Consider the following 11,728-nt stretch of genomic DNA (forward strand, 5'->3'; position numbering starts at 1 on the left):
AAACTTCTCTGTGCTTTAATGATCGAAAAGATTCTTTCTGCTTTAAGAATCTGAGGATTCTTACGGTGATACGGCAGTTTCAGTATCTAGGTAGGCATTTATTGTGTTTATTAGCAACACAGGGGAAGAAACATTGTTAAACGTCATTTTTATCTTTACCATGTCCCTTTAATTCACATTGTGTCCAATCCTACATTCTTTGCAAGCTAATTAACCTACTAACGTCAGTGGGATTCCTTTGGTGCACCAGGAATTCAGGGTCAGGTTCTACTATGAAATACACCCAAGCCCTTCTTGGTGCAAATCCAGTTTGCCACAGAGAACTTCAGATGTTGCAAATGGCAGGAGTTATATTTTCAAATTGCAAAACTGAAACATAAAAATAAGAATTCTATCTCAGAGGGCATAAGTGACTGAGGAGTTGTTGCATCCTGGCAAACACCAGAGGAACTCTCTCTGATGTCACTACCCCAGGGATGAATTTGGCCTTACATTATAAAAAAGTATTGTTAGAGATTTTCCCCCAAAAATAGTTTGCATTAGTTTTTGAGAATTTCTGATGAATCTGGATTTCTCTCTCTCCTCACTGTCACAGAGAACTCCCCCAGCCATGGGAAGCTGTCTGATAACAAAGGCCGAGTAAGCAGTTTGGTCCAGAAGCCTGAATTTCCTGATGCCGACATGATGGAAGTCCTCATCTGAGGAAAGAGTGACCTTCCTCAGGATTTTGTGCAGACACATTTAAATCCACGGAGGCCAATGTTGTGCAAATCTTAAAAACTAAATATAAGAGTTTGAAGAACGTCTGAGAAAGATTGAGTCTGGAAGGATCCTAGAGGCTGAGATGAATTAGACTTTGAATGACAGAGGGAAAAGAAAGAGATGTAAACATGAAATGAAGGATGCTGAAGGTGGACATGAATGGCTGGAATATTCTGACAACAGAAGGTGATAAGGAAACATGGATTCACAAAGAGATGGTAAAGGAAATAGGAACTGCATTTACTATTGTAGAGAAAACGTATCTTTTTACCATTTACAACAGTGTTCTATAATGCTGTTCTATTTTACTCTCTAGCTACAACCAAGACAGAGACTGAAATCCTGGCTCTGTTGAAGTCAGTGGGAGTTTGTGAATTGTCCAGGAGAAGTTTACACTTTTCTCAAATTTAGTCATTATTCATAATTGTTCACCAGATTATTTTAGTGAAAAATTCTTGGTCTGTAGATTGAGCACAAAGCAGTTTGTTGTAAGTATTTGTTTCAAGCCGGGTTGGTTTGTTTTGGTTGGACATATAGGTCTTTCCTGATTGGATGAGTGCTACTCTTGGGAACAGGTTTCCAAAGCAAATTCTCATGTTTTGCAAATTCAAAATTTGCTCAAAATTCACTGTCGCCAGGAGCATTTCTTTGCTAGAATTTGCATAGAAGATGCATGTAAAAGGGGCATAAACCCTGTCAAAGCAATTTCTTTTACAATTTTGGTAACTATTCAGGGGAAAATGTTGAGCGTATTCCCTCAGCTCTAATACATAATACACACACACAAAGCTGTGTAAGCAGCAAATTGTACATACATTCAAGTGCTAAAAGTTTTTACTCCTGAGGGCTTGGAGACAATGGGCATTCAGGATGCTCAGCACCTCGCAGGGAACAACATGGTGCCACTATAGATGTATTCTCTGGCTTATTAAAATAATAGTACAGTATTCTGCAGTTTCTGTCCAAACTGCTTCAGCATTGTCAGTGGGGCAAATTCTACCCTCCTGTTGTGACCCAGGGTGAATTTGAGGATGCAATGGCAGGCAGCGTTTCAGGCCAGGGTTACTACAGTGTTTGGGGCCAGTTACTGTAGAGGTTTGAGAGGAATGTGGAGATCATTGACTGATTTCAGCCTAATTCATCCAGGTTTGCTGCTTGCAATTGAGATCAGAATCAGGCCCTTCGGTGTATATTAAATAACAATAATAAATTAGTCAATACACTTGGGATGAGAAATAATAAACGTCCTCACTTAAAAATGGATTTCCACTGCACATGGCACTGCAGGAGTTAATTTGCACAACTGCTTAGCATGGTTCAGTTTGTTGGTAAGATTTCTACAGCACTTCGTAGCTGCCTGACTGGGATGTTTACATTCAAAGACATTTTAAAAGACAGCCTGGTTGTGTAAATGAGAAAGGATGTTTCTGAACATGCACGGAAATTCTCCTAATCCTTTTTTCCTGATCTTAAAGGGACCAATCCTGCAGCCCTTATATAAGTAGGCGTGCCTCACCCGAGTCAAGGTTACAGGACTGGGCTCAAATTTTAATTGTGACACACGTGAATGTGTGTTGAGAGATGGAAGATTTAATATTTCTAAGGTCACCAGGTTAGGGTCCCCGAGGGATATTTTGGTGGTGAGTCTGTATATGTAAACATGCACAACCATTGCTGTCTAAATGATCATTCCTTAGAAGTTGCATTCACCCCCCCATGCAGAGGAGCCTGCACAAGACCTGTGCCCCACTTAAAGCTTCCCAATAAGGCTTAAATGGGACAAAAGTGGAACCTGTTCTATGTAAAAATATCCTTGTCCTGGCTCTCTGCACAAGGGTGAATTTCATCCCCATGATTCAGCGAGAATTTGGTCAAATCAAAACATGTTTTCGTGGAACAGGACTATGTATGCAGAGTTCCTTGATGGGGGCTGGAATTCACCTTTTCATCACTTTGGTTGTGGGGCTGCTCACAAGAAAAGAACTCTATGAAAAGCACTCTTTTTTTTTTTCCACTCAAATACTGCTGGAGATTTGTTCAAACTAAAAAATAAATGGCTTCTGGGCAGAGCCCAAGTTTTGAAAATGTCTCCCCAAGGTGAGAAGGCAAAGGTCGGGACGCAGCATATTCTAATAACTGGGAGCCTAGAAATTCGCCATGCGCTAATCTTGGCTCAGCCACTGTCTCGCTGTGTGTCCTTGGGCAAGTCAGTCAATCTCTCTGGGCCTGATTCATCGCTGCGCTACTCCAGTTTTACACCAGCGTCACTGACCTAAAAATGGGAGGTGTAGCAGTGTAGCATCAGGCCTTGTCTGTCTGAGCGACCCCAGCTGTAAAATGGGGATAGGAATGCTTTCCTTCCTACCAGGGCTGTGGAGAAGGCTGGTGTTTGTACAGTGCTTCGATGATGCAAAGCGCTATATAAGTGCTTAGTGATTTTAACCCCAAAAAATCTCCCCAAGATAACCCCCCCCGCCGCCCCCCCTCAGGTCTGATCTTACATTCCTTGCTCCCTCAAGTTAATGGGATTTGAGACACTTCAGCAATATAGAACTTGGCTCCTAGAGTTTAACTGCATCATTGTTAATAATCATTTGGTTGTTTCCTGCTGAGCTGCCATCTCTCTTCGCCACTTGTTTTCTCCCAAGATGAAACATTCCTCATTTTAAAATGTACCTTTCATTGGTGTAAGGTGTGGCAGTAATTAAGGGGACACACCTGATCATGAAACCTAACACACACAACTTTGCTTCTTTTATTCCAAATGCTGGGGGTAGATGTCGCTCCTCGTCATTTAAAAAAAAAATCTTTCCAAATCTTTGGATTCTCTTTTCCCACTGAAGTTAGGGGTTAATACGGCCTTGAGATGGGGGTGAGGGTGATTTTGCAGCCCTGGTGGTCAAAGATTCAAAGTGTGCCAAGGCACCTCTTCCGCCTCGCAGGGCTCAGCACTTGCTCCTCTGCCGGTGGAGGCGGACCTGGAGGGAATCAGCCCCACTCCAGACAGTGTTTATCTTCCCCCTAGGGGGTTTATTTGTCAATATTTTCCAGCTAGGCTTCAGCGGAGGTCCAAGGAGTTCTCCTCCACCAAACGAAAGGACACAAATTCACAGCACAGAAAAGGGGAATACCTTTTCCTACCCTCTTTCTGGGGTTGGGTGACGTTGTTGGCCCTGGGGTGCCAGTTCATCCCCTAAACAGGCAGGCAGTTAGGTAGCTTCCCCTGTAGGGAGGTGAGCAGCCTTCCACCATGGAGGAGTCCTTTCTCCTTGCTGCCACTAGCCCTGCAGCAGCTAGTCTCTCCCCCTCCTCTCTCACCAGCAGAGGGGTTTGTACAGGTTTCAGGCAGCCCTTAACTGGGCTCAGGGGTCCCTAGTGGACCTGAGGTAACCCCTTTCCAGCTTAGAGGGAAAAGGGCCTTTATCATTCTAGGGCTCATCTACCCGCCTTCCACCACTCTCTTCCAGCTGTCCAGCCTGACTTTGTCACAAAAGTCACAAGTTTAGATGCATTCATGTGTTCAGGGCTGGCCCCAGGAGGTTATGAGGGGAACCCTCTTGCAAACACTTACACTGAGCTCTTTCTACCAGCCACTAGATTGTGGAGACTGCAACCACTTTCAAGTCTGCTTCCACTGAAAACTTGTGCTCTGAAGGCCTGCAGGTGCCAAAAGCCAGCCATGTGTCTGCTACAACATGGAGTAGTGCATAGCAAAGCGATGCTTTTTTTTTGTACTAAACAATGTTGTTAAATCTATGCACTTATATTTCTCTATACATAGAAATATTCATATGTCAGCATCTCCCTCTCTTTAATTTTTGCACTTGTTAAAATAGGGTATGTTTTTAAGTATTAGCAGCTTTGCCTTGCAAAGCAAATGCATAAACCCTTTGGAAGATGTTACGCAATTTAATATGCATTGTAACAGTAATTCTTTTTCCTCACTTTGTTAATTTAAATGTTTTAAGAGGATATGTATTCGACATATGGCTTCTATCTGTCCTTCATACAGTCTTGATCCTACAACCTTGATTCACGTCAGTAGTCCTTACTCAAGTGAACAGGTGTGGCAAGATCACACCCTTAATCAGGCATGGATCAGCAGAGAGACAAGGGAGTAAAAATAAAACTACTAGTGATAAATATTTCACCAAATGGACCTTGGACCTTTTCTAAGGAATAAGGATACACAAAAGCTTTGTAATCCTTTTGTTTGTTCAGTATTTTATTGCTAGCTATACGATTTCCTTTCAAGCAGAGCTATTTAATATATGCTGTACATATATACAACTAGTCATCCAGCAAAAATGGTGTTCTATTAACGTGCATGATGGTGTTGTTTTCACACAATTATATCTGCTAGCGGTATAACTTTGCTTCTTTTGGTCACTTAGAATACAGCTCTCCCTCTCTCTTTATATATATTTCCAGCATTTCTTTAAGCATCAATCCCTCCAGTTGCAATACCCAAAGGTGTGTTTACAATTGATGCTGCCCAGGATTCTAGTCATCTACAGAAAACTATTTATTTAGATAGCTTTTGAATTCACAGCTGACATAAACGTAGAGGGTAATTCTTCCTGGTTTTGTTGAGCTCGTGAAATTTTTGTTTTCACACCAAGGAAGGCGGTGGATCTCTACCCAAAGTTAGAGCATTAGTGGCAATATGTGTAAAGTACTACTGTTAGTAAATCAGTTCACCTAGCCTCAGCAAACCAGTGTAACTGCATTTCTACTGTTCTTCCCAACTGCTTGATTTGTATTGTGCTTTGTGAAATTGTGCTGTAGCCATTCCAGGTGATGTTGGTAACTGATTGTAAAATATTGTCATTTTCTACTGTTGTTGGTTGTATAGAATGGTTGGTGTACAGTGTTGTACAGCTGGAGGGGTGTTTGTACATATGTGGGGAAATGAAGAACATTATATGTCACTCACGGCAAATATTGATATTGTTGGTCAGCCAAAGATTTTCCTATTCTTTGCTGCTTAAACTTGTGCCTTAATATTGTATATAATAAATGTATAAAATGTTTCCTTCCTTGAGTTTCCAGTGTGAAATGTATTAGCTGTATGAAAAAACCACAAATTTTTAAACCATTCTCTATGCTTTTGCAGGCCAGTTACTAAAACTGGAAAGTGATGGCCCCAGTTAGCTTCAGATCATTTCCCCTTTTCATAACCCTAAACTATTGACATCATGGCATACTGGTGGAGAGGAAGTTGGTTGTGTCTCATCTGAAAGACAAGGACAATACAGACTCCCTGCACATGGCAAACTCTTATAGATAGGCCTGCAAAGCGAAGAGTAAAAACAAATAAAGGAAAGGAACCTAGCCACGATCCAGCAAGCATGAAGAATGGGATCAGAGAGAATTAATTTAACTTCTCACATGCTCTTGAATGCGTCTATTAAAAAATTCCTGAAACGACTCCAGAGGAGCTCCGTGTATGTAAGGTATGAAAACCATGAAGTGTATCTTCCCGGCTGCTTGCCACATTCCTGCCTGGCTCTCCTGCACCTGTTTTTAAAAAAACAACCCTGGAATTAACATGTGTCAGAAGACACACAGGGATGTCATAGATACCAGCGTGGATGGCATCCTTCACACATTGCAGCAGTCTCATGTCACACATACTCAACACAGGTTTCAGGTGCTGGGTCACCTATCTTAGCACTCTCTCCAAGATGCAGCAGCTGTATCTATTTTTAGTGCAGGTGGGCTTTGCCAACAGCAGCAAAAAGAAATTAGGTAACGCGCTCAGGCCCATAGAAGAATCTAGTTTGTTGTTTGAAAAAAAAGCCGGAGCCTGGATGTTGTAGCAAGATTTAGGACTTCGCTGAGTGGCTTGAGATCATGTTAGGAAATGAACCAGCCCAGGAAAAAATGGAAGGAAATGTGTAGGAAAAGCTGAATAAAAAATGTGTCCAGCTATAGACCAAAATGGATTTGATCCCACTTTGGAATGCCTACAAACACAGGAGCTTCCCAAACTGCCAGCCAAATAAGGAGGGTCACTGAGGTACCAAAATAGCACCACTGGGCTGTGAGTCAGGCGTCCCCTGTTCTGTTCCCATCTTTGCCACTGACCTGCTGTGCCCCAGGTGGTAAATGGGAGTAGTGATACTGGCTGGAAGAGCTGCAGGTGAAAAGAAGCCCAGAAGGACAAAGTGGTGTTGGCGGCAATGCATTCACTATGCTCGGCAGTTCCATGGCTTCTTTGTTGCCTTGTTCCTTCTCAACATGACCGATTAAGGCGTCTTTTACAAAAGGAAGCCGTAGCTCAGAGTCCAGTTAGTCCTCCCTTGGTGTAACAATTTGTGTTCAATATTTTGATTTAATCACATCTACTGTCATTCAATCTTAATTTTGTGAAGTTTTCTCGCTGTCTCACCCAGATGTCAGAAATTGTTTCATTTATAAACAGCTTCAGAATCTGCCTCCATTGTACTGCGCTGAGTCATTTCCTCTCCTTGAATCCACAGGAAATGGCGTAAGCACCATGGCTTAAGATATTTAAAACTCAGTGTGAGAAATGCAGACGGAGAGAGTGGCCAGTGTAAGAAGCAAGCTGGCACCGGCGGGAATGGACTAGGTGACCACAGAACTTCTAGAAGCTCGCCTTAAACCCATCCTTCCCACTTTACCAGACAGTTGGCTCTCATTGCAAAAACACGCTCTTTAGGATGCAGGGCTGCTGTTACAACAGTGGCTTGCGCTGCAGCTCTCCTATCTTGGGAAGCACTTCCATCAGACAGCAAGCAGGGAAAACGAGGACGAATGAGCAGCAGCATTACATCCACTGGTAAGCCCAGTACAAGAAGAGCAGTTGGCATCATTTCTGTTCTGTATTAATGGTAATCCATCCCTTAAACCATGGCTTTGCAGGCAAGTGAAACTAGCTTAACTACACCACACTCTCAGGCTACAAAAGGGCCAGGAATTAGATTACACTAAGGCTGAAAGACCCTAGGGCATTGTCTTTCATAGCCGCTACTTCAGCTTTAGACGAATAAATATCACCGTTCATAGTCACCAGAGGATCCCTTGGCTCCCCAGCCCAGAGGGTGAAATTCCCCCCACCCCCACCCATGCAGCAGTCCAGTGCACCACTTTAAGTCCTGTTTTGATGTAAACCAGGAGTAACTCCACTGAAGTCAATGGACCGACACTGGTGTACACAATATCAGAATCAGGCCCAAAGTGTATTGAATTAGGGCCCAGGCCTGGAAAGTGCTGGGCGTTGAGAAGCAGCCAAGAAGGGGCATTCAGCACCTTGCAGGATCTTGACTTTTCCTGAGTACATTCTGTAAGGTGCTTTGAAAACTACTGGGGTTGTATCAATGCAAGAGCATTATCAGTTACTGAACATCAGCCCACAATGGCCAACAGTTTCCAACCATTCCTAAAGGAATATCAGTGCCCCATGAAAATCAGGGCACTGCGTTAGGTGCCTCACTATGGGCTTGGGTGCCTAGCTATGGGCACCCAGTTTCGAAACTGTACAAGCAATGGCCAGCTCATTGCCCAGCCCTCTCCTGCTGTATTTTCAGCTACAGATTTGATGTCATTAGCAGTGATGATTTTGCCCTGCGAGATGAGGCGATTTCTAAGTCCCCCAAATCTAAGGTGTCAATGTACAGCCACTTGCCTGGCAGAATAAGCTTTCAGGAAGAAGCAGCGGCTGATGTTTTAAGGGAAGGGCCCTGACCAGGGACATTTATCATTACAAAAGAAGCGGGCCTGGCAAACAGAGTCTGCTCCTGTCAGTTTTGCTTTGGTTGTGCAGTGTCAGAGCTCGACTAATAATTGACATGGACCTTTTCTAACCAGACAGGGTGCTCAAGGGAATGTTTCACAGTCAAACTATTTCTGAAAGGGTTTGGTTACCAGTCTGTTTCACGTTTCCCAGGGTGACCCGGGCAGCTTACCCAGAGCAGAGGCCTCAGCGAATGGCATAGGCGTCTATTTCAGTAACGGGTCTGGCATAACTTTGAAATATCATTACACGCTACACACTAGATTGCTGCCTGTGTGTAACTTGTAATGTCACCAGGAGCCTCCCAGCTAGTTTCTCAAGCTCCTCACTCTCAAATTAAAGCAAATACGGGAAGAAAAAAATGTCTTCAGTTCCTATATAGCTCAGCCTGTCCCTTCCGGAGTTTGGCACATCGGTAAATCTCTGTGTGGAGCCCTGCACACAGGTGACTAGGAAGAGGACTTTAATCTTGCAACTATCTTGAGCACTGTCTTCATGTCAGCTAAATGGATCAGGGAATGCTAATGGTGATAGAAGCCCAGATCCTGGAAGGTATTTAGCGCCTAACTCCCATTGATTTCAATGGGAGTTGGGCACCTAAATAGCTTTAAGGATGTGGGGCACAGAACCTCCCCCACCTTGAAGGTCAGCTGTTCAAATCTTACACTGGAAACTTTTTGCGGCAGGTCCCATGTCGTTATATGTCTTTGTACTACGGCTGCAATGAAAAAGCACATATGCCAGGTCCTGGGCTCCTCCGACAATCTGGTCAAGAAAAATATATTTGATCATTGTGAAATGAGCTTTCCATCTAAGTCCAATTCCTAGTGCCTAAGTCTCATTTGCATCAAGGTAAATCAGGAGTAACTCCACTGAAAGTTAATGGGCTGGTTTCTGGTTGATTTTGGGGCTACTCTGGTGATACAAAGCAGCTCTCTGGCTGTCCGGTTATGTTGTGTTTACAGCTGCCTTGGCTTACCAGAGCAGTGCAAAGTAGTCAGAGCGTACTGGGGAATTGGTCCAATGGAATTTGCTATAAATAATACTGTTTGCTATAAAACTGGTGTGAAATCAGACTCAGTCCCATTTGTGCCCGCAGCAGATATGGGTGTAGAGCTGATCAGACAGCGGGGAATTCATTTACGAGCGCTTTCACTACTTTGCAGTCTCTGTCCATTTGGCTATGTTTGTGCCACCTTGCTTTTCTGAGAATATTTGTGCAGCTAGACTTTCGCTCACACATGAACAGGGGAAAACCAGATCTTCATGCAATTGCCTGTGTTCACATGCAAAAAATAAAATAAAATGGTGTTCATGCCCAACTGAAGAAGTGAGCATCCCCTATTGATAACATTTAGTCACGCAGTCAGGGCACAGAAAGCCTATCATGTGAAGTATGTGACCAATCACACACTAATTGGGAGTAGCTGAAGGCACAGGCAAAGAGATTGATTTGTGAACAACCAATTGGCTGAAACACATTTGCATACATCACTTACTGTACAATGAGGAATAATGAAGTAGCACAATCTAGATTCTGTACTGCATTGCCAGGAGGTACAACCCAGGAGGAGGGTGGGCAAGGTGGCTTTTCACCACCTATGTGCCCTTTGGATTCTAGGCTACTAAGGGTCTTCACTCAGCTCCTAGTGTAAGTTAAAGCAGCCACAGGGCTGCTCTAACTTCAGCAGTCTTCCCAGAGCTGCCTATGGGCTGCGCAGCATCCCCAAATGCCCCATAACTACAGCTACTCCCCTTCCCAAGAGGCCAAAGACTGACAGGACAAAGAGACCGAACTCTCACTCCTACCAAAGGCTGCATTGCCCTGACCCATGCTGTATTTGTTCAGTGTATGAGCACGAGGCTCCAGGCCTCAGGGTTGCAGCAGAATCATGTCACTGTATGCGGAGTGTCTCCCGCTTACATTTAATGCAGCTCTGAGCATGAGTGATATGGAGAACAAACAGTTACAACTAAAGCTGAGCCCAAATCAATGTCTCCAACCTTTGGGGAGCTTTTAATGGATTTAACCTTTCCCCTGACCCGTACCACTCTCATGGCCTGAACCAAAATGCAATCTGGATCCCAGCACCCACCAGCTGGGGCGGAATTGCTGGATCTGGACTCTGCAGCTTTGGCCCATCTCTAATTAGACCTGGGTTCATTCACAGTCGATTGGCTCTTTGCTTTCTGTTTGCAGAGCGGCGGAATTTCCATTTCCTTTCAGGCCCCTGGCAGATGGGCTATAATCCTGGTTGAAGGAAAGAAGGAAATGAATCCTAGGGGACGTGACCTGAGCACTGACCTTCTAGACCAGCAGTTCCCAAACTTTTTCATTTCTGAGGCACCCCTAACATGCTATAAAAATGCCACAGCCCAGCTGCGCCACAACACCTGGTTTTCTGCATATAAAAGCCAGGCCCAGCATTAGGGGGTAGCAAGCAGGGCAATTGCCTGGGGTCTCATGCCACAGGGGCCTCTGCAAAGCTAAGTTGCTCAGACTTCAGCTTCAGTCCCCAGATGGCGGGATGAGGTTCAATAAGGATAAGTGCAGGGTCCTGCACTTAGGACGGAAGAACCCAATGCACAGCTACAGACTAGGGACCGAATGGCTAGGCAGCAGTTCTGCTGAAAAGGACCTAGGGGTGACAGTGGACGAGAAGCTGGATATGAGTCAGCAGTGTGCCCTTGTTGCCAAGAAGGCCAATGGCATTTTGGGATGTATAAGTAGGGGCATAGCGAGCAGATCGAGGGACGTGATCGTTCCCCTCTATTCGACATTGGTGAGGCCTCATCTGGAGTACTGTGTCCAGTTTTGGGCCCCACACTTCAAGAAGGATGTGGATAAATTGGAGAGAGTCCAGCGAAGGGCAACAAAAATGATTAGGGGTCTGGAACACATGAGTTATGAGGAGAGGCTGAGGGAGCTGGGATTGTTTAGCCTGCAGAAGAGAAGAATGAGGGGGGATTTGATAGCTGTTTTCAACTACCTGAAAGGGGGTTCTAAAGAGGATGGCTCTAGACTGTTCTCAATGGTATCAGATGACAGAACGAGGAGTAATGGTCTCAAGCTGCAGTGGGGGAGGTTTAGATTGGATATTAGGAAAAACTTTTTCACTATGAGGGTGGTGAAACACTGGAATGCGTTACCTAGGGAGGTGGTAGAATCTCCTTCCTTAGAGGTTTTTAAGGTCAGGCTTGACAAAG

General features: G+C 44.3%; 1 protein-coding gene across 5 annotated transcripts in view; it reads left to right on the forward strand.

Moving 5' to 3' along the window:
* The window catches only part of AMOTL1 (angiomotin like 1), a 122,183-nt gene extending 116,382 nt beyond the window's left edge, over positions 1 to 5,801 (forward strand). For all 5 annotated transcript variants that reach the window (XM_048843375.2, XM_048843365.2, XM_048843356.2 and 2 more), the window contains one exon: positions 596 to 5,801. In XM_048843375.2, the coding sequence (XP_048699332.2) occupies positions 596 to 702 (107 nt within the window). In that variant the 3' untranslated portion in view covers positions 703 to 5,801. The remainder of the gene's footprint in view (positions 1 to 595) is intronic.
* Positions 5,802 to 11,728: the final 5,927 nt, after the last annotated feature.

This window comes from Caretta caretta, chromosome 1 (genome assembly GCF_965140235.1).
Source record: "Caretta caretta isolate rCarCar2 chromosome 1, rCarCar1.hap1, whole genome shotgun sequence".
Classification (NCBI taxonomy): Eukaryota; Metazoa; Chordata; order Testudines; family Cheloniidae; genus Caretta; species Caretta caretta.